Source organism: Python bivittatus, unplaced genomic scaffold (genome assembly GCF_059951505.1).
Source record: "Python bivittatus isolate LINGU-HERP-01145 unplaced genomic scaffold, Pbiv_v1 ctg000330_np1212, whole genome shotgun sequence".
Taxonomy (NCBI): Eukaryota; Metazoa; Chordata; class Lepidosauria; order Squamata; family Pythonidae; genus Python; species Python bivittatus.
This window is the reverse complement of record NW_028277058.1, coordinates 23234918-23258979: the sequence shown is the minus strand read 5'-3', so window position 1 is coordinate 23258979 and position 24062 is coordinate 23234918. Positions and strand designations below refer to the sequence as shown.

Sequence of the window (24062 nt, the reverse complement as noted above, 5' to 3'; positions counted from 1 at the left end):
CCCAGTGACTTTGCTTGTTGGAAGCCAGCAACTTGCAAATCAAGGCTACATGAGGTCCTCACTTAACGACCTGCAACCCTCACTTAAAGTCAGCAAAAGGGACTGCTGTCACTAAATCATGTAGTCATGTGATGTCATGCTTTATGACCACATTGCTTAGTGATGGAAATTCCAGTCCCAATTGCAATCATAACCCAAGGGCTACCTGTACCTGCCGCCACCAAGCCTTTCAAAGCTAAAACTACATCTCAGATGCGATATAGGTAGCCCTCGCCTAACAACCACAATTGGGACTGGAATGTCAATTGTTGAACAAAGCAGTCGTTAAGAGAGACACCCACATGACTGCTTCACTCAATGACCACAATCTGGGCATCCGGTTGCGGTTGTTAAGCGATCTCCCAGGTTGTTAAGTGTGGAGCTGAAATCCTCCCGACAGGCAACCCTTTCACTCTCAAATGTTCCTGCAGCCCACCGAAGGGTTTGCCCTCCCCTCTGTGGATGGAGGGGAAATCCTTCATGGGGCTGGAGGAATGGAGCTCAGATCTTCAGGATGTGCCACTGATGTTTGTGGTTTGAGCTCCCTTCCTGCACACTCCTGAGAGGTTTCCCTCCGGCTCCTCTGCTTGCAACCTTCCCTGCACTGACTTTCTGGGGAAGCTGGCAGAGAAGATTGCAAAAGGCGATCACATGTTCACGGGGCACTTGGCAACTGGTCTTAAACGTGAGCAGGTTACCAGGTGCCTGAAATGCGGCCACGTAACTGCGGAGGGCCAGCACAACATTTTATGAAGGCCAGAAGTGCTTTACAGGCCATAAAGAACCCTTTCTGAGGCGGTCATGACTTCAAACCATTGTTAAACAAATGGTCGTTAAGCAAGAACTACAGTGGTACCTCGGGTTACGAACGCCTCTGCTAACCAACTTTTCGGGTTGCGACCAGCTCCGGGCGCAAAAATTTACCTCAGGTTACAAACCAGATCCGCAGCCATTTTCCGCCGTGCCACGTGCTCCGCGGCCATTCTACGCCCGTGCCACGTGGTCCGCAGCCATTTTACGCCCGTGCCACGTAGTCTGCGGCCATTATTCCGCCTGTGCCACGTGGTCTGCGGCCGTTTTTCTGCCCTGCCGCATGGTCCTGTGGCCGTTTTTCTGCCCTGCCGCATGGTCCTGTGGCCGTTTTTCTGCACTGCCGCGTGGTCAGCGGCCGTTTTTCCGCCCCTGACGCGTGGTCCACGGACGCAGGAATGGATTAATGGTAATTACATTGAACCTTATGGGAAAATTTCCTTCGGGTTGCGACCAAATCGGGTTGCGACCAGAGTCACAGAACGGATTAAGATCGTAACCTGAGGTACCACTGTATGCACAAGTATGTGCCTAATGTGATTCAAAGCCTTCAGACATTGTTCAATTTAGGGGTTTTTACAAGTCACAAAATAAAAACTCCAGCAACTAACCATTCTAAATTGCCAATTAAATCTCCAAAATAGCTACCTAGCATTTTCTCATATCCCATGAAACCATTCATACCTCAGCCAGAAATCTCTGGATGACTATCTTGTTTGGTCAAAGAAAATATGAATTGGGAAAATCAATCCTAGCTAACTGGATAGATGTTTAACATCTTCCTAGATATAAGCTGCCAGGCATCTACAAGCAGAAAAGGAAGGTACAATTACAAAATGAATATGTTACTGTTTTCCCTCAAAAAATTAATTTTGAAAGAAGCCTCCCCAAAAGGCCATACAGTAGAATGAAGTCAATGTAAGTGGTACACATGTATAATTTGTCAATCAAAACTATCCTATGCATGAGGTCAGCTGTTACTTGTTTTAAAGGGAGATACTGTAAAAACCAACTGCAGAAACTGGGATAAACAGATGTCAAAATATGTCTATTGAAGCCCAACTACAAACAATTTTGTGAAAGCACACATTAACAAATGTCTATGTTTTTAGACACCAAAAGCTAATTAACATAATAGCTAAGATCTATTCAGCATAACTTTTAACTCACTGATTAATCCTGCTTATTTGACATTATGCTTATGCAACTTTTATATAGCAATAAGATGAACAGATATATGACCAGAGCCTTTAATGAAAACACTGTATTTGGAGGTCAAAAATATTGTGTGATTTCAAGCACAATTGGCTTGGACCAAGTTTTGATTTATTCCAAAAGAAGGCAGACCCTGTGAGTAGATGAGTTCTATTCTTTAGACCAAAATATTCATGCATTAAAATTAATGGTAGACTTTCCAATGATTTCACTAACCTGGAGAATCCGCATGTCCATATCAATTCATACTGTAGAATTCATTTATTTTAAATATTAAAAAGGTCAATATTCATGCTATAAATTATATAAAAATGAAAACCAATACATATTTTTGTGATTATGTAATATCTATTATCATTAATGCTTATTTAGATAACAATTATCTAGTTAACAATTATCTAGTTCTAAACAATTAGTAAAAATTTTTAAAATAAATTGTTCATAAATGGTAATTTAGGGACATAAATTATTGCATTACCCATTCAAGAGAATCTCAATTTAGCAGACCCCAATACAAATGACTTGGTATTCCATTTTCATGGTGATATCATTATTTATTTGGTAAATATATATAGCCACCCATCTCACATATGTGACTCTGAGTGGCATATAAAGTTAAAAACACAAAAACGATACAACAAACTAACAAAAATAAATAAAATCATTAAAAACATTAAAAATAAAAACTATTAAAAACCATTAAAACAATATAATCTGTGTCACAGTCACTCAATTTCCCTAGTGACACATCCCTTTTGCAGGCTCCATACCCACATTACTGGATCACCAGGCCAGATGGCAAAGCCATGTCTTCAGGACCTTCTAGAAGGCCAACAAGATGGGAGCCAATCTGACCTCAGGGGGAATGTAATTCCAAAGGATGGGTGCCACCTCAAAAAAGGCTCTCCTCCTGGGTCCCATCAGATTAAATTCCTTTGTGGACTGGACCCGTAACATGCCCTTCCTGCCAGACCTGATGGGATGGGGAGATGTGATTAGGGACAGGCAGTCCCTCAAATAACCCACTCCCATGCCATGTATGGCTTTATAAGTCATTATCAGCACCATGAATTGAACCTGGAAGCAAACTGGTAACCAGTGTAGTTCACAGAGGTGATCTAGGTGTGCACATAACTGCCTGCACACTGTATTTTGCACCAGCTGAAGCTTCTGGATGCTTAAATAAAATTAAGCTATCCCATTCTAGCCTCTGGATACAGAGCTGATTTTCATTCTGGAGGCATGGAGACAGTAAGAGGATGGGATGGGATTCAACTTTCTTCCATTCCATATGCAGTGGCTTTGGTCTCATTTGAGCAACCATGAATTTTCATTTTCTACCATAGAGGAAGTGGTGGACATTTTGCCATCATAAAGAAGATGTGATACCAGCAAACCACAGTTCGTCATGGCCTGCTGTGTTATCTAGCATGGCATTCATGAATAACTCCAAAACAGGCATAACTTGTATATATGTTGTAGGTTTATAGCCTCTTTATAATCCTCCTGCCCACTGAATTATCTTGTTTTTTCTTCCCTTTATGAATTAGGCCTCACAACTGTAGGTGTCTGTGGCATACAGAAATTGACCCCTGAAGGCTCAGAGTAACAAGCAATTACTGGTGATCTCACTGAAGCTGACAGAATGAGGAGTACTGTGAAGTTGTGATGTAGATATGTGTGCTGGAAATATATCTCATTGTCAAAGTCCACTGTTTCTTTCTAGATATGGGTGGCATTAGGGCATAATTATAAGCACAATTTCTGATTAGTGGAGAAAAATAATACACCTAGTATATTCTGAATATCTCTACATTTTCACAACACCTTTGGATTTTTGTGAGAGCACAGTATTCAGAGCAATCTCTTCTATTCCATAATTCCCGTATATCAGTGCACATGATTGCTCTGTAAAAAAATTCTTAATCTGTTACATTTTTCCAGACAAGTTGTTATAATTTTGGAATTATTGTGTATATTTTCATCACAGTATGATGAACGTATGTCCACTGTAAAGTTTGGATTGCACTATTTTCCTTGGGACACAATACAATTTTGTATATGTATTCTCAGAAATAAGTGCCACTGAATTCCATAAGACTTACTTAAGATAAATATAGAATTGCAACTTGCAAAATAGGGTTTCCAGATTTAAAGTACTATCTCGAATAAAACTTCAAACTGTTGAAGAAAAATACACTCTACAAACACTCCTTGATATTTAGCACATTTTTAATGACAGAATATTTGATATTAAACCAAAACATGTTCTTCCTCATACTAGGTGGGAGAAACCTAAAAAGAACAACAAAAAGAGTCTTCCAGACATTTACCATATTGTAAAAAGAACTGCTAGAGTCCTAAAGAGTCTCTGAGGACTAATATCAAGCTTCAGATTAAACAATTAGTGAATATTCTAAACAGTCATACAAAAACTGTTCCACTGTTCTGTTAGCACTAGCCATATGGTTTAATATTGGAAGGAATGGGGATAACTTTTGTGAAGCAATTAACATCAGATGTTTTGATTGTATATGACATATGATCTTCTGGAGAAAAAATAACACTTTTATTTTTTTATTATTTCAAGTATATCTGCAGGCAACTGATGTGCCAAATACAGGTAACATAAAATATCATCCATTAGATGCTCACTATATAATCATCTTTCTAACTGAAAATATACTGGATAAACAAGTTTCTTGGAAGGAACCAAACAAGCCCCCAAAAGGTCACTATTTCCCAGCAACTGATTTCTGAGAAACAGGTAAGTTTGTCTAATTACTAGATAAAGCTGCAACAATGAATGCTTATTGCTATATACTTTTAAATCATACTTATAAATACATAGGTCAAGACATAACATCAGGCCTCAATCTGTATATGTAACACTAGGAGAAAGTAGATCAATAATCCTATGAAATCAGAGAAAGCTTTTTAAAAACCTACTTTAGAACTTTTGCATTTTGCAGGCACAGAAATTAAACCCGTGAAAGACTCTGGAGTTCGTAAATTGTGCAACTCTCTGCTAGAACGATAAGAAAGGTTGAAGCCTTTTTCTAAATAAACAAACTAAATGAAGCATATAACAGAACATATAACTGTACTGCTTGTTAAGACGAGAGAGTTTCAGAATCTGAATACTTTCAAGAGCAAAACAGGGATGGTACAACCCCATCATTACTGCCTCCCCCCCCCCCACCCCCACCCCCACCTTTGAGCGAACAGAGAAGCTTTTACACCTTCGGACACCGAAGAAAAAGACAACTCCGGGGGAGCGCAAGCTCAGAATAGCCACCTCAACCGACTTCCTCTCCCTTCTATATGGAGAACCGAATAATAAAAAGGGGAATAGCCGGAAACAAAATCTCTCTCCCTATCCTCTGTCCACAAGAGACAAGAGTTTCTACACCCACCTCCCTTCATCTCATAACCCAACAAGGCACCCCGACCGCTTCTCTCTCTCTGACAATTCTTCCCGTGCCTCTGGGCCATCCTCCGCCCCCGCCCGAGAAGGGAGTGTCAAGGAAGGCGGCGGCAGCCACCGGTATCTGCTCCTCCCCCGCCGTTCGCTCGACCGGATCCTTCTCTCTCAACTGGGGCTGCAAAACGGCCGAAAACCCACAGGGCCTCACCTCCGAGTGCAAAATAGGAACGCAGCCTGCTTCTTTCTCGTACTCATTTAGAGGCGCCGCCATCTTGGTGCGAACGCACTGCCTGCTGCATGCCGGGTAACGCGCTCCCTCACGACCTCTCTCGCTCGCTCGCTCGCTCTGTGCGCGAGGGGAGGGGAGGCGGTGGGCAGCGCCAGCCCGGCTGGAAGCGGTGGATGAAAACGGACAGCGGATTGGATGAGCAACTGGAATTCGAACTCCTAACAGTCATCACAAAATTGTTAGTCCATTTCCGCGGACCGTAAGAGATCGATTCATTTGCACACATAAGTGCTTTTATCCTGATCCTAACTGGTCGGAGTACTAGGAAGTTGGAGGGGGAGAGAGAGAAAGAGACAGATCATTCCGGGCCAAACTTGGGGTTATCCACCCCTATCAATCCAGTCAGAGCCGCTTTTCCCAACCTGATGCCCTCTGAACGTGCTGGACGGGAACAGGACACTGGCAGGATTCGAGATGGGCACAGTCCCGAATGGCGAAAAGGGCACTGCAGAAAAGTGCTTTAAGATGCGTCAGATGCAAGCGACCCAAGCCGGACGCTGGCTGTGTTCACACAACGCACTATTAATGAATTGTGAAAGCCAAAATTGGTAGGGTTTGCACAACAAATGAAGCCATAAGCCATACTTTACAAACTATGATGTCTGGATACAGGTAACTTAAGTTACATACAAGCAAGCTTAAATTAGCTTAATTTGTGGTGCAAAAACCTCTTGAACGCAGAGTTAGGACTCCACATTTTAATCTAGTTTTGTATTGTTTTGCTTTCTTTTGGTTCTTTGTGCAACACTGGCAGGGTGAGGGGCTGTACTTAGAATACATAAGTAGTATTTGTGTAATGAACTTGAACCACTGTGTATTTAACTCAAATTTTGCTACAGTAGGCTCCATTCTTAACTATGGGTCATCTATAGCCCAGGCGTTCTTAACCTGGGGACAACCTGTATAATTTATGTAGGGCTAGGGAAAACACTGCCACAACATTAATAATTTAATTATTTTCAAATTTCACCACCTATTGTGTATGATAATTTTTCAGAAGGCATCTTAAAATCTACACAGTAATACATTATAAATCAGATATATTACCACAATTGCATGATATCAAGCTTTGATGATTGAGTAATAGAACTGCTAATCAAAGCATGTCCATGCAGGATACCTCCTCCAGGTTTATATTCAAGAGGGAGGGGGGTATTGAGAAGCCCAAAGGAAGCTCAGAGAGTCCTAATTTAAGAAAAGATGTTAGAGAGATGGGATTATAAATATGTTTAGGGCTATGGAAGGCAAGTATTGACAGACTACAGTATAGATATGTTGTCATATTAACTGACTTTTATTTGCTGAGGAAGAAAGAAAGGCAGATTAAGTCCCTGCTTTTAGATGCTAGAAATAGTCTTAAGGTTGCAGTCTGTTTTACTCTTTCCAACCCAATATTTATTTATTAAATTTTTCAACCATCCATCTCCCCCCAATGGGGGAACCTGGACGATTCACAACAAACATTAAAACATAAAATATATAAACATATAAAACCTTAATTACTACATTACTAAAAAGAAGAAGGAGAGACCAAGAGGATGAAAAATCTGAGGCTGAAGGCAGAAGGCCTCTATGGGGCTAGCCATAGCTACAATATAAAATTGAATACTGTACAAATTATGTAAAGGGAGCTCAGTATATACTGACTGTCTCTTCATGTCTCCAGATACAGAATGGGATCATATTTAGTGTACTATAGTGTGAGAAGCCAACAAAAGAAAGATTAAGTTCAAAAATAAGCCAGGCCTGGTGGGGGGGAGCAGAGAAGTATGTTTCAGAACAAATTATCCCAAAACATCCCTATAGGAGAGACTGTTGAGAAATGGCTTGGAATGCCTCTAACTGCTCCATTCTAACTCCATCTCTCTCCCTTCCTGGTTCTGTGATTGGGAAGGGAGATAGTATTAAAGGGTTGGGGGGGAAAACCCAGAAGACATGTTCTCTATGCTTTCACTCAACACCAATTAACTAGTAGAGAGAAATGATATAAAAGGCTTGGAATTCTGTTCATCTGTCTGTTTACTGGCAGGGCAATTCTCAAAAACAGATCTGGATCAAATTTAGTGCGGTGGGGGGGAGAGGCCAGCGGAAGAAAGGTTGAATTAAAAAAGATCCACCAGGTGCTGCAAAAAAAGAAAAAGGAAAAAAATCCCAGCACAACACTACGAGAGAGGCAGCTGAGCAGCAGCACGGAACATTATCAACTGTTCCATTCTGTGTTCCCTCTCGCTTCCTTCCTGGTCATGTGACTGACAGCAATAAGGATATTCAATAAGGATTGGAAAGAATTCCAGAGGCTATCTTATTATTCTTTCCAACCAAACAGGATGTGGAAAATAAATTATGTAAAGGAGACCAGCCTCTATATGTCTATCTGTCAGCAAGATAACTCCTAAAACTGAACAGAATGGGAAAATTTGAGGGCCAAAAGAAAGATCAAGTTTGAAACCGGGCTATGGGGGGAAAAATCCCTCAATGCATAGCTGTGTGAGATGCAGTTGGGCAGGAGCTGAGCAACCAATCCCATGTGGGTTCAGATAAACCTTGCTCATAATACAACTATGAAAAATAGGCTGTATGCAGCATATACCGTTGTATATGTATATGAAGAGAGATATTGTTCTCTCTTCAGGCTTTGTGGAAAGTTTTTTGAAAAGAGTAGTAATCCTATTTAAGGGATTTATACAATTCTTGCATATTTTCTTTCTCAAAATATTAGGAAATTATGAATTTTTAATGGTCAGATTAGCAAACTACAAGTTGACTACCATTGTCTTATTTGATTATAAGATGAACTTGTCATTTTTTAAAATTAAAGTGTTTATAATTTCCCAAACATACTTTTTGTAAATACAGAACAACTTAATATATACTTAATACATCAACTGTCATTCCACTATACACATTATGTGTGTTATATGTATGCATATATATATACACCACACACATACACACACACAGTCCTCATTTAGTGACCACTCATTCAGCAACTGTTCAAACTTATGACAGTGCTGAATGAGTGGTAGTTATGACCAGTCATTGGAGTTCTGGCCGTCGCAGTGTCCCCGCAATCATGTGATCATTATCTGGGTACCTGGTACCTGTCTCATGATTATGACATCACAGCAAGCCACAATCATGTAATTGTGATTTCCAGTGTTCCCTCCCAAGCAAAGTCAATGGGGAAGTTAGCAGGAAGTCGGAAGTTGGAAGTCACAGTCATGTGAGATCCACACTTAATAACCCTCATGGTCCTTGCTTAACAATGGCAACCAGGACTGCTGGAATTGCTGTCACTAAACGGTGTGGTCACATGATGTCATGCTTTATGACCACATTGCTTAGCAACAGCAATTCCAGTCTCAATTTCTGTCATTAACCCAGGACTACCTATGTATGTATGTATGCATGTGTATTTTTTTGTTTGTCACATTTATATAGACGCCCATCTCCCACAAAGTACCTTTGGGTGGAGTACAACAATTAAACAAAACAACAAATAGATAAAAACAATCATTATAAAAAGATAAAAAGTGATTATTAAAATAAAAACATTATCAAAAATTTAGAATATACAAACCCCATGGAGACAGCAGAATATCAATCACAGTGGAGCCATCTAAGAATGTCTCTGGTTTTATATATATAGTGTAGTGTGTAGTGTAGTACAGTATAGTATAGTATTTGTGCAATGGCTAGGGTCTGTCTGTGTAGAGGTGGTAGATAAATCTCATATAAATAAATAAAGGGGGTGAGAGTGCTAGAGGGAACCCATGATATGTTTATTGTTCCATTTAGACTGGGTTGGTTCCTTGGCTATGTATGTTGTTGTATCTTACATTATGTCTTAGTATTGTTTTTAAAGGCACCCAGAGTTGCTGCTGTGTGATGGGTGGCCATATAAATCCAATAAACAAACAAACAAACAAATAACAGGAATAATGTGTTTGTTATGATGGGACCCTTTAAAAAATGTTTGTATACAATTCATTTTTCCAATCCAAAGCTATATAATTTGATCCTCCTTTTCCCATTGGTCAGTTGGTGGTAAAACAATTTTTTATAAAATGTTCATATTACATGCATATAAATAGATAATGTGTAATTATTTTTCTGCCACATTTCCCTGGAAAATTGCAGGGAAGAGAGGCAAATTCTTCAGCCTCAACAGACGTGGGGAGAAACAGTGGAAGAATCACAGAGCTTTCTTGGGCCAGCTACTCAGAGGAAGGGAGAGAAGGAGTACCAGGCTCTTCTAGGAAGCAGGAAGGAGAAATGGAACAACTTGAAAGCCAAGGTGATAAGGGAGCTAGTTCTTACAAGGTCAAAAACAAAAAGACTGAAATCAAGCTACTGTAGTTTATTATCAGAACAAGAGTCAGGTAGAAACTGTTCTTTCGGTCCAGGCTTTAAAGAGATCACTTCAAACCCTTACATCCCACAGGTGGGAGAAAACAGCACAAGAAATAAAACCTTGATTTCTTTATAAAAAGGGTCTGCGTTTGAGACATAGCAATTACTGGAATTCTTTCATAATGCTTCACTGGCTTTTCTGTAATAAAGCTGCTTATGTGAGCTTTGTGTTCTTGAATGCCTGTTTCTAGTCCAACTTATCAAGAGAAGACTGACAGCATGCTGTACTGCTGCCCACTTGTGTGTGATAGGGAGTGTTAAGTATGACAGGAGAAACATAATGAATGAAGTGGGAATAGAGCGCTTAGGAATGGTGTAAGGTGAAATAAGAAGAGAGAGAATACGGTCAGATGTAAAGGTCTGCTGAAAGAAAAAATGAGTGACTAATATGAATTGGGTATGTTGTACGCTTTTGGTTACATAGAGAGAAAAAGTGTGGATCAAAATAAATATATTAGGAAGAGGAAATAGAAGACCAAGAAAGTCATAGGTGGATGGGTTGATTAGATGTTAAAAAGGGGGGGGGGCAAGAAATTTAAAGAGCTAAAGGCAGTGTAAGAATCGGTATATGAATGGGGTGAGTGCAAAATAAAACTATGGAAAGGTAATGAATTGTATTGCTGCAAACTAGAATTCAGCTTCCTTTTATCCCCTGTTTCTAATTTTTTTTTGTTCACTACTCTAATTCTCTGTGTAAAATTGTTTACAAACACTTCAACATCTCTGATTCATTTATTTTTACATTCTTTTCCACACATTAGGCAACACTCTTATGTGCCTTTAATTAGGAATCAATCCCTTTAAGCTCAGTGGGTTCAGGTTTACAAATCAAAACTGCCTCGTTCACATGTTTTGGCCTAGAAAAATAGATAACCTGTGAATTCAGTCTGTGTGACATACCAAATGTTTTGTGAAAGGCCACTGTTTCTAGGAAGTTAGCATTATTTGCACCTCCAGTATTTCTTCCTTTCACCTCTCCTTATATTACTTTCCCTACTCTGCCCCAAAATATTATTTTTTCAGAAAGCAGCTTTTACTACCTGAAAACTTGTACAGTAGAAAATTATGTTAGTGTTTAAGGTGCCATAATATTCTTCGTTGGATTTTTTTTTTTCAGATTTGAGGAGATGAAGATCTGTCTAACAAGCAGCTTTGTTTTAGCAACCTCAGTAGAAATTATCAAATACCTGCCCGAAGGCTTTGTTGATCTCAACTCATCTCACTTTTATATTACAGCTAAGATTTCTGTTCTTTAAAAGTAAGCAAATCTCCCATCTTAATAACCTGAGCCCAAACTATATTAGCTAATAAATCTTTGAAATCCAAATCCTACAACTTGGACAACTGTCTTTAATCAATATAGGTACATATTGTATATTGTAAGGCCTCTGAGCACAGATGAAAACATGTGCTAGCCCTAATTGTCTCACTTCTCTCTAGTGATTATAAATGTCAGTTGTATAAACAAGAAGTACGTACAGACAGATGTAACCTCTGAAACAAAGCTGTCCACAGAATATCAAGGGCACTTTCAAAAGTGGAACCAATAACATGTTTATGTATCAGTCGTAAACTTCAGTAATTTTAAACTGAAAATGGAAGATAATCACACCTGTGATTTTAAAACCAGCTATAACTCATGAGCAGTGTGGATATAGCAACATACACATTGCTATTTTTAACATCACAAAAGCAAATGCCTTAATATTTTAAAGGATACCTTTGCATGTATTATCAGATATACTGAGAACAGTCCTGAGAGATGAATATATAATAGATTAACAGTTGTTTGTGGCCGTGGGAGTGGGGAGAAGGAGAGAGACAGGAAAAGGTAGAATAGTAAAGTCAATAGTAGAGAGATAAAAATACTTAAGATAGTAACCATCATAAAGAAGAGGTCTTGTTTCCAAGAGAGTGGCCAGCAACCATGTCAATCTCTACATAGTAAAATAACCAGGGGTCCTGTGGCATCTTAAAAACTAATATAGCTGCTTTCATATGAGGTTATCATTCTGAGAAAAAAATAGATGTATATTGCTAGCAGGGACAGGAGAGAGGATTAATGGTAAAAATAAAAAGTGCAGGAAGAAATGTCCTAAGTAGCATTTAGATACAATACAGATGTTTTGCACGGAATTGGCACTTAAAATACATAGTTTGATTAAAAAAAAAAGTCTCAGGTTATCTTTAATCTGAACTGAAATTCATTCAAAGACTCAATATGGACTTAGTGCTGGTCCTGAGGAGGCCTACCTCAGCTCTACAACCAGAACCATTGATTAGGATGCTCCTGTTTCTGCCTCCTTGGAAGTGGAAACATTCTCCCTATTCCCTTGAAAGGGTCACTAATTTCTATCTCCTCTGCTTCACAATCCACTACTCTCTTGTTAGTGTAATCTTAATGTACACACCTTCCCTAAAAATCCAAACACCAAAATGAACACAAATGAACAATCAAAACAATACAGTGAAACTTTCGGAAAAGGATTTATTGTAACAATATACAACTAAAAGGTTCTTTACACCCCTGGACTCTGTCTGCACCTCTACAAGGGACATACACCTCACAGTTTGGGAAACCCTGAACTATAGGATCATTAAGAAAGTGTTAGGCAGATAAGTATGTTTCTGGAGCATTTTGCTTAAATGGGCGCAGACTCAACTGGTCTGCCAGGAAACTAGTCCTAACCTTAAACTTGAGGATACTGCACAATAAAGGAGGAAAATCAGCATCAGGAGCAAGAGCCTGCGTAATAACATCAAAGCAGAAAGCCCAGATGATTCCTCTCAAACCATCCTCTTGATATGCTCTGTGAACATATTCTTAACCCAATATCTTAATCTAGCAGATAATATATTGCTAGTTTACTTGTTGAGAATTATTTGAATTTTTTAAACTGTAATTGTTGTCTTTGCTTTTTTTTTTCCCAATTAGCTTCTTTTTATATTTAGAGATTTGGCTTCACTGATGGAAAGACAGAACCTCTCATTAAACCTTATTGAGGTTTACAGTTTACACTTTACAGTTGCATAGCTACCCATTGTGTTCTTAGGGTGTTCAGTTTTGTATATCTGGGCATTGGCAGAAAGATCCCAGGTAATTTTCTTTCTATTTTTCCTAAAACCGAGTTGAAGGGTGAAATCCTTTGTACAAAGGCTAACAAATATCCAGCTGGACAAGCTGGAGTATGTCAGGAGGTTCAGCCTATCCCAGCCTATAATAATAATTATCTTTTATTGGGGAACTCTAGTTGGAAATTTATCTACTGTGGTCCAGCTTCCAACAGAATCAGAACAGTGGAATTCTGCCCAGGGGTTTAGTTGTGACAATGAAAATAAGAAAACTAGGCAAAAGATAATACAGAAAAGAAAAAAGGCTTAATTTACAAATTAGACATGTCTGAGTAAGCGTACAGATAATAGGATGCTAAGGACGTTCACAAAAGATAGTGATATAAAAGTCTTTTTCAGCTCATATGAAAGGACCTTTGAGTCTTTTTGAAAATACAAGGAAGGGCATGTGAAATATTTCACTCTAACGATCAGTAGGACATTGGAGGAAGTATACTAAGATTTGGCTAATTCTGAATATATTGATTATTATATTTAAAAAGCAGAATCAGAACTTACTTTGGACTAACTGTAAGACAAAGCAGTAAAAGTAGGATGGGATTGCTTGTTTTTGTCACAGGGAGAAGTGGTATTTTATGAGTAAAATAGATTACTCCAAACTACAAAAGGGTAATCAAAATTTATCTTAATTCCAGTTGTACAGAATGCATTGCACAACTTTGTGTTGTGCACCAGTTGTGTCCTTTCCTGGATCAGGAAGGCCTCTTGGTCACTCATGCCCTGGGTCATCTCCTGCATGGACTATTGCAATGCGCTCTACATGGGGCTACCCTTGAAAAGTATCTAGAAGCTGCAGCTGGTACAGGATGTGGCGGTGTGGGCAGTTTTTGGCGCCCCTAGGATTGGGCATGTAACACCTCTGCTGCATTGGGTGCCGGTTTGCTTCCGGGTCCAATACAGTGGTACCTCGGGTTACGAACACCTCTGTTAAAGAACGTTTCGGGTTACGACCAGCTCCGGCCGCAAAAATTTGCCACGGTTTGCAAACTCCGCCTCGGGTTACGAACCGGATCCGCGGCCATTTTCCCTGCTGCCACGCGGTCGCGGCTTCCTGTGGGCCACATCGCGGTAGCAAGGAGATGTTCGGTGAGGCTTGTGGTGTGTTTTGTGGCGTTTTGGAAGGTTTTTGGTGTGCTTGTCAGCATGGCTCCACAGAAAATGCAGAGCAGGCTTGGCAAGAATAAGGCTTTGAAGAAAAAAGTGACGATCGAACTGAAGAAGGACATTATAGAAAAGCACGGTCGTGGTATTCATGTGACTGATCTGGCCTCGGAGTACAAGATGGCAAAGTCGACCATCTCGACTATTTTGAAGAATAAAGATGCCATCAGAGGAGCTGATGTGGCAAAAGGAGTAACGATCTTAACAAGGCAGAGGACACATGTGCTGGAAGAGGTGGAAAAGCTGTTGTTAGTGTGGCTGAATGAGAAACAGCTGGCAGGTGATAGCGTGAGTGAAGCTATCATCTGTGAAAAAGCCAGGAAACTGCACAGTGATTTATTGCAGACAAACCCCTCTACCAGCGCAGAAAGTGAGGAATTTAAAGCCAGCAGAGGCTGGTTTGAGAAATTCCGCAAGAGAAGTGGCATCCACAGTGTGGCAAGACATGGTGAGGCTTCCAGTTCTGACAAGGCTGCTGCAGAAGCCTACAAGAAAGAATTTGAGGACTTCATGAAGGCGGAAGGATACGTCGCTCAGCAAGTGTTCAACTGCGACGAGACAGGGCTCTTCTGGAAGAAGATGCCAAACAGAACTTAATCACGCAGGAGGAAACCGCACTGCAAGGGCACAAGCCCATGAAGGACAGATTGACCCTTTTGCTGTGTGCGAACGCAAGCGGCGACCTGAAGATTAAGCCGCTACTGGTGTACCATTCCCAGACCCCTCGTGCGTTCAACACAATGTGAACAAGGCCAGACTGCCTGTCATGTGGAGGGCCAGTGCGAGAGCGTGGGTCACAAGGCAGTTGTTCATCGAATGGCTGCACGAGGTGTTCACACCCAGCGTTAAAAAATACCTGTCTGACAACCAGCTGCCTGAAAGGTGCCTTCTTCTGATGGACAATGCCCTGGCACACCCTCCAGCCTTGGTGGATGATATGGACACTGAGTATGACTTTATAAAGGTCAAGTTCCTCCCCCCCAACACGACACCTCTTCTGCAGCCCATGGACCAGCAAGTGATCTGCAACTTTAAGAAGCTCTACACAAAGGCGCTCTTCACCAGGTGTTTCAATGTCACTGAAGAAACATCCTTGACTCTGAAAGAGTTTTGGAAGAAATATTTCAATGTCCTCCACTGCATCAGCCTCATTGACAAAGCCTGGGAAGATGTCACCTGCCTGACCTTAAACTCAGCCTGGAGGAAACTGTGGCCAGAATGTGTCGCTGAATGTGACTTTGAAGGGTCTGATGCAGAGGTAGTGGAGGAGATTGTGTCCATGGGCAAGAGCATGGGTCTGGTTGTCGATGATGCAGACATAGAGGAGCTTGCTGAGGACCATAAGGAGGAGCTGACCACGGAAGAACTTGCTGAGCTCCAGAGTGAGCAACAGAAAGCGCTTGGCGAGGAGCATTCCACAGAGGAGGAGGGGGAGGAGGTGAGCAGTGAAGTGATACAATCCATCATGGCGAAATGGAATGAGTGCCAGGATTTCCTTGAGAAGCACCACCCCAACAGAACTGTGACAAACAAAGTGTTGAATATGATGAACGATAACGTGTTCTTTCATTTCCGGAGGGTTATGCAGCGCGGGAAAAAACAACTGACTTTAGACAGGTTTTTCCCCAGAACTGAGCCTGCAGTTAAGAGGCAAAGAACAGAGGAAACCCCTGAAGGAGATCTCCCCGATGTCCTTTTGGAGGGGGACTCTCCCTCCAAACAATAACTGCCTCCCCACCCCATTCTCCCTCTTCATACTGTGCTGTACTGTACTTTTTTTCATGTTTTTGTGGTTTAAAAATAAAATGCATATGTTTCAGAACAGATTAACCATATTTACATTGAACCTTATGGGGAAATTTGCTTCGGGTTGCGACCAAATTCGGAGGGCGGAACGTTACATTGAACCTTATGGGGAAATTTGCTTCAGGTTGCGACCAACTCGGGTTGCGACCAGAGTCACGGAACGGATTAAGTTCGTAACCCGAGGTACCACTGTATAAGGTGTTGGTTATGATCTTTAAAGCCCTTCATGGCATGGGCCCAGGTTACCTGAGAAACCGCCTTGTCCTGGTTACATCAGCCCGTCCCACCCAGTCCCACAGGAAGGGCACGTTGTAGACCTCATCAGTTAGAGAATTTTGACTGGCGGGGTCTAGGAGGAGAGCTTTTTCTGCCATTGTCCCGCCCTGTGGAATATCTTGCCCCCTGAGGTGAGGTTGGCCCCCACTCTTCTGGCCTTCCAGAAGAGCCTTAAGACCTGGCTCTGCTGACTAGCTTGGGGATCCAGTGGGGGCTCCCAACATTGGGGGTGGCTGGTGCTTTGGGGATGCTCTCTCCATTTTTTAACTTTTTAGTCTTTTGATGTGTTTTATAGTTTTTAAATGTTTTTGTGTTTTTTACTTGTGAGCCACCTAGAATCACTGATAATGAGATGGGCAGTGTATACATTTGATTTATAAATAAATACATACATACATACATACATACATACATACATACATACATACATACATACATACTCTGAGCCCCTTACTGAATTTGTCAGCTCCACTTCAGTTTCGGTTTCTCCAGGATTGTGTCCACGCATACAGATGGATAGGAGTTTTTCTGTCCAAACCTGGAGCTATTCCATCGAGTCATTGACAGAAATGTTTTTCTGAATACTGTAAACAAAAGGGATGGAAAGATACGGTTCAGATATAATCAGTGTCCATGAAAACGTATTTATTCCGACCACAAAACTCTGAGGAGGAAATTGAGCTATTGTGCTCTTTGAAAGTATATCTATAGAAAGTTATAGTAGCCTATCAGGGTTGGAAAGAAAGATGGAAAATAGCTATATAAAGAGTTTTAGATGCCAGACCTTGTAGGAAATTATTTGACAAAGGACATGGCTTCTTTTGAAACCCGTAACATTTTATTTTTATCAGACTGCAATGGGGTATTAGTTTATTTTAAAAATATACTTAAATAAAATAAATATACTTCTATTCCCATTGCAATCTGATGCCTCTCAGCAGCTTACAGAGTATACAATATATACAAGTTAAAACATCCCCAGTATGATTAAAATGAATAAGAACATCTTAAGAAATACTTAATGTTCTTAAAAATGAAAACTAAAAAGGCCAGTACCATTTTCAGCATTTTCCTGAAAGCCAGCAGGGAGGGAGTAAATCTGATCTCCATAGGGAGGCCGTTACAGAGTGCTAGTGGTACCACAGAAAAGCAATGCCTTTTAGGCTTGCAGCCGCCCCCGCCTCCCAGAAGTATGGTCTTATCAGCAGCTTCTCTTTACAGGTTCTAAGGGGTTGAGCTGATTCTGGTTAGAGCAGGCGATGCTGCAAGCACCCAGGCATCAATTGATGAAGGGCTTTATAGGTGAACACCAGAACCTTAATTCTGCCCAGGAACCAATTGGCAACTAGGACAGGCCCTGCAGAATCTGTGTTATGCACTCCCAATCAGTCAGTATGTGGGCCATTGCATTTTGTCCAGTGGCAGTTTCTGAGTAGTCTAAGAGCAGCCCCATGTAACGCACATTGCACTAGTCCAACTATGTGGTCATGAGGGCATGCGTTACTGTAGCTAGATCCTCCTGCACCACGTAAGATAGCAATTGACAGACCTGCCAAAGCTGAACAAAAGCCACTGCTCACGCAGTATCTAGAACAGCAGAACACAGCCCCATGACCACAACAGAGCAAAAAAGCAAAGAACAAAAACACAGGCGTGGGAGACCTAACAAGAAGAGCACCACACCCAGATACCATCTTGTTACAAGTAGCCTGACCTTTCCTTAGGTGTTATTTCAGCAATTGTAACTGCTAAGAATCTATTTGCATCTTACTACAGTAAGGACTAGCAACATGCATTTCCTTCTAGCTGAGTAACAACAGCACAGAGATTCTAATTGTTGATATGGTACCTATGGAACTATAATGATCAGTCAACTGAATTATGGAACTATAATGCTCAGTTGCCAAGCACTCTTCTCAGAAATTTAAGACTCAGAAAGTTCCAGAATCTATGAGGGTTCTGAAATGAATTAGAGGAAGTTGATATTTATCCCAGCAGAGCAACATAAGGAATTGAGGACCCTAGTTTCTGAATGGAAAGATATTTCCTTTGTTATAAAGGATACTTTTGGTTGATTTTTTAAAAATAATAGACTGCTGTCTGCTAAACCCTTGCATATAGAAATAATTTGTCTCAAAGATTCTGGGAAATTATTACATTTTATTATTATTCAATTTTTATCCTGCCTTTTAAAAATATATTTTGGTCAACTCAAGGGACAAACATACCTAATACTCCTGCCTCCTATTTTCCCCACAACAACAATCCTGTGAGGTGGGTTGGACTGAGAGAGAGTGACCCCCCCAAAGCCACCCAGTCGGCTTTCATGCCTAAGGCAGGACTAGAACTCAGAGTCTCCTGGTTTCTAGGCCAGCGTCTGAATCAAATCACTACACCAAATTGGCTCTCTTATTTGTGTCATGTTTTAATAGTTCATTCCTCACTAAATGCTTAATTTTAAGGTAATTATACACTTGAAGCCATATGGATCGTTACTGATAGTTTTCATCAAATAGCTAGTAAATAATTTCTACTAAAATGACTAAAAAGAGAGACACGTGCAATCATGAGAAAACGACCACTACTCTGTCCCAAAGAAAAGTCATTAAAATGGTTTAAGACAATGAATTAAATACTGTGCTGAATAAAAATGAAATTGTTATTTTTCTATCAGACTATATTGATTTAATATAGTAGCATTACAAATCAGATCAAAAGCAGAGCTGAAATGATAGACCAGCAGCATCAAAGTCTTTGCCCAACTTAGCCCGATGCGCCAGTTCCTCCTACATTGAGAAGTCTTAACCACAATCACTCCTACCTCACCACCCCATCTTCAGACTATTGCAGCTCATCCTATGCAGGATTGCTTATGAAGATGAATCAGAAACGGCAGTTGATACAAAATGTGGTGGCCAGGCTAGTTTTACAGTTGCTGCATTGGATACCAATAGCTTTCCGGGCCCAATCCAATGGGCTGGTTTTAACCTATAAGCCCTTCATAGCTTAGTGCGAGGTTATTTGAGTGACCATCTCCACTGACAGGATTCTGCCCATCGTGGGACCTGGGGAGGGATTGCTAAGGTCCTAAACTGGTGAGAGGTCAAGGGAACGTGGACCTGGAAACGTTCCTTCTCTGTCATGGCCCTGATGCTGTGGAATGGTCTAACCCAGAGGGCATCCTTTCTTTTGGCTTTCCACCAAGTTGTCAGGAGTATTTTTGTTGTGTTTTTGAGTTAAATTCTATGAAGTTTGGAGTTTATTTTTTATTCTGTGGTGACACTGGGTTGCCCCTTCTTTTTATGGTTTATTAGAGTTTTAGGTTTTGATGGATTGGGGGATTTCATATGAGATTTTTATGAAGTTTAGTTGTAAGCCCAGAATTCTGGGCGCTGGGTGGTACATAAATGTAATAAATTAATACAAATATGTTAATGAGATTCTTGTTCTAGTCTACATCTTTAACTGCAAGAAGGAGATTTATTTTTCACCATGGTTGAAACGTGCAAAATACAGAGGACAATAAAAGTAGTTTCCTCTGTACTGAACATACACACACAAACGCAGACAACCTCTTTCCCCTTGAAGACTGATGCCGGCATTATCCTGATGCTAAGATCACTTGCTGCTTTTAATCCAAAGCGGGCAGGACTGGATTTCCTTTCTGTTTTGCATAACGCACATAAGGTTGAAGATACAGGTAGCCCTCAAGATATGACCATTCATTCAGTGACAATTCAAAGTTATGGCAGTGCTAAACAAATGGTACTTACATCTGGTCCCTGAAGTTATGGCCATTGCAGTGCCCCTCAGTCACATGATCAAAATTCGGACACTTGGCAGCAGGGGCACTGCAACTTTTCCCATCCACCTATCTGCTTCCCATGTCTGCCCTTTTGGCCCCCTGTGCTCCACGGCCCCTGGGGATCTGCGCCCTACTGCCCCCAGCTGACCTTCATCAACTTCTTGCTCCTGCTGCTGATGAGGCGTGTCCAGTTGGCCCTTCATGAGGCAGCTGCTGGCCGCACAAGGCTTTCTTCCTGAGGGTGTGTGCGGCAGCTTCCTTGTGAGACCTGAGGAAGAAGGCCTCATATGGCCAGTAGCTGCCTTGTGAAAGGCCAGACTGGGCACATCTCAGCAGCGGGAGCAAGAAGACAGTGAAGATCAGTTGGAGCGGTGGACTGCAGGGCGGCAGGGGCATCTGAGGGCAGAGCAGCGCAGGCAGCTGCGGCTGGGGCTTTGTGCCACTCTGCTGGGTGGGGCTAGGTTGGAACGGCTGGAGCTTCCTGGGCAGCAGTAGCTTCACACCCTGGGGCTGGGCTGGGCTTTGACAGCTGCGACTTCCTGGGGCAACTTTGGTTACTCCTGCTGCAACTGTGGCTGCAACTTTGGTTACTCCTGCTTTTTGTCTGAGAATGCAAGGTAGTTTACATGGAGATTTCCCCTAATTTATCCACACAGCAACCACTATGTGAGGTTATCAGAATATTGGTGGCTGTAAACATCTGGGCATTACAGTGCAAAAGGATATTAACAACTGGAACAAGCTCAGAGGAGGGTTACCAACACCAGAAAACCAGGCCCTATGTGGTATGATTAAAAGATCTGGGTATATTTAGCCTACAGAAGACTGAGGAGAGATATGATAGCAGAATTCAAATTCAAACACACAGGAGACAATGGATTTATTCTATATTGCCCCAGAGGGCAGGACCAGATGCAATGGGTTAAAACTACATGGACGCACATTCAGTGAGGAACTTCTGGGATACATGAACTGCTAAACAGAAGAACAGCTGCTACATGATGAGTTCTCCTTCACTGGAGGTCTTCAGAGGCAGTTCATTGTAACAGATGCTGTAATGGATAACGTACTGAGCAGTGGAGTGGACTAAATCAGTGTTTATCAACCTCAGCAATTTTAAGATGTGTAGACTTCAACTCCTAGCATGCTGACTGGGGGAATTCTGGGAGTTGAAGTCCACATATCAAAGTTGTTGAGGCTGAGAAACACTGGACTAGATGATGTCTAAGATGTCTTCCAATTCAATGATTCTGTGATTCACCTATGCATTTTTAGTAGATTAGATTGGAAACGTACATGTGAGAAAGTAGTAAAACCAAGAAAATTTCAGCAGTAAGTTAACCTCACCATGTATCTTGAAAATGAAAACCATTCCACATGTCAGATGAAAGTATATTTTAGATCTGTCTAATATTTTCTGCCAGTTGGCTTTTCCTTAATCAACCCCTCACTTTGCCATAAAACTTTTATTTCACTGTTGTAATATAAATACTTTCACAAGAATTAAAATTCAGATAAAAACACTGTGATTCTCTCACAGAGTTGAGTATCAACAAGCTTTTTAAAAGTGCCTTCAGTATAAACTACAGCATTGTAAAGAAGCTTTGCAGTTATTCCCATCTATGGGCTGATTGCAATGCCTGCAACTTACTTAGTTAAGAAATCAAAATATAGCTGCATATGCTTTAGGAGTTCTATGTTTAGGCGATTAAACTAATCTGCTATCCAACAATGTACTCTTTATTTATTTATGCTATATTTATGGCTACCCACTCGTACATGACTCTGGACAGCTTACCTGAGTTAAAACTAATAATATAAAGGAATTACAAGAATAGAAGCAGTCATATCAGAGGGGGAGTGGGGTGGAAACCCCAACTATTAACAAATAACTCAAATTCAGTAATGGTCTTGCATAATGCCTTGGCCCACTGCTTGTGAAAATAGCCTGAGGCTCTCTTAAAGGCAGGCAGGATCAGTGCTGTGCAGTTCTTGGATAATGGGGGAGATGCTGTTCCAGAGGGCAGATGCAGTGACAGAGAAGACATGCCTCCTGTGTCCTATAAGATGACAATATCATTGTCACTTGGAAGACACTATCCTTTTGCCTCTTTCAAAACTGGTGGTAATCCTAGAGACTTGAAGACACAGACTAGTAGTTGTTGAATAATACATGGGGTTGCTGTAATTAAACTGATAAACATCATAAATAGGCAGAAGTCAAAGCAAAGGAGTTAAGTGGAGGACGCAGTTGTAAATAAGAAGCCCCACTATTTAAGTTCTGGATCCTCCAGTTAAATTGAACTTGAATAAAAAGATGGAAGATGACTACAGCTAATCATGCTTAAGACTTTTTGCCAGCTACAGTTGACATGTCATTATTTCTTGGCACTAAATTTAGCGGAACTCAAAAATTTTTCTTTGCCGTTCTACAAACGTTTTAAGTAATTTATAATGTTGTGAATGGTACCTGACATTTTCATTTTATATTTTAATCTCAGCACTGTCCGCCACTATTTGTTTAACCCAGAGTTTTTCAGACTGGATCTCATCCCACCAGCCAGTCACAAGCAACTTGGTGGAGGTGTCACCATTTATTTAAAACCTGATCAAACTTGTCCAGATAAAGTGAGTCAGAATTATTTCATCAGAAATGTAAGAAACAATGGTGATAAAGCTGAATGCTATCCACTACAGAGGTATGTCCTTCATTTTTAAAGACATTTCACCCTGTTTCTTTAGCCTGCAAGTCTCCCAGAATAATTTACAGTGCGATACTATCAATGTTTTGTAAACTATGAGTCTGTTTTGGTTTGGCAAAACCAAACCAAATCTAAACAAGTATAAACAAGTAGAATAAATAGAGAAGTAAATATCTGCTCCTGTTATTATACTTTAAAATATATGTTAGAAAAAGGGATAAAAAAGGGAAGAAGCAAGAAGAAAGCTCAGAAATCAGTGGATGACAATTGAGAAGAGATCTTAACCCGTCTCTCTACAGAGGTTCTACGCTCTCGCTCGCTCGCTCGCACTCTATCTCTTGGCCAGCTTTTTGGAATTCTCAAGAAATACAATTATTTTATTTTCAGAAATCTATAAAATGAAGACAATGTAACAATAAAGAATAAATGATTATAATGAATTATAATGATCAGATATGCTAGCAGCAACTTAATGCAGAAAAAGACACTGCTGGAAAACTGAATAGCAAAAAACAAACAAACATAAGACTTGCAATAAATGATGACTCACTACTACTATGAAGAACCAAAACAAATATGTGCTGATTGGATCCATTGTCTCATGAAATGTGTTGCCTATCACAAGCAGAGATTAGAAATTTGACAACTTCAAAGATTGATCAAGTTCACTGAACCCTTCTGGCTAATATATCTGCAAAGAATTGCTACAATTTATCACCATGGGTTTTGAAGCTCTAGGAAGGAAGCTCAGCTCCCTTGGGCTCAGGTGATGTTCTCTTCTGATTTATTATTTAATCAAATAAATAACAAATCTCTTCTGATTTATTATTTGTATGTCCTCTTTAGTTATTAAAACATCAGCCAGTTTCATTTGTAAATCCATTGTGGCGTCTTTTTCCATATTACTCTTATAATTTGTCATTCTTAAATCTGTTTTCAAATCCACATCATCTTTTTCCATACTATTTGGAGTCTGGAATTTTTTTA

At 40.6% G+C, this 24062-nt stretch overlaps 2 protein-coding genes across 2 annotated transcripts in view; one reads left to right on the top strand and one right to left on the bottom strand.

Annotated features, from left to right (window-relative positions):
* Positions 1 to 5842, bottom strand: part of ZDHHC17 (zDHHC palmitoyltransferase 17) — a 60388-nt gene extending 54546 nt beyond the window's left edge. Inside the window, exon 1 of the mRNA XM_007425232.4 lies at positions 5700 to 5842. Within this exon, the coding sequence (XP_007425294.1) occupies positions 5700 to 5762 (63 nt within the window). The 5' untranslated portion in view covers positions 5763 to 5842. The remainder of the gene's footprint in view (positions 1 to 5699) is intronic.
* Positions 5667 to 12072, top strand: LOC148215916 (uncharacterized). The gene is made up of 3 exons (XM_088141841.1): positions 5667 to 5958; positions 9921 to 10077; positions 11311 to 12072. Exons 1-3 carry the CDS (start codon positions 5789 to 5791, stop codon positions 11314 to 11316), a joined length of 333 nt encoding a protein of 110 aa, XP_087997967.1. The 5' UTR covers positions 5667 to 5788; the 3' UTR covers positions 11317 to 12072.
* Positions 12073 to 24062: the final 11990 nt, after the last annotated feature.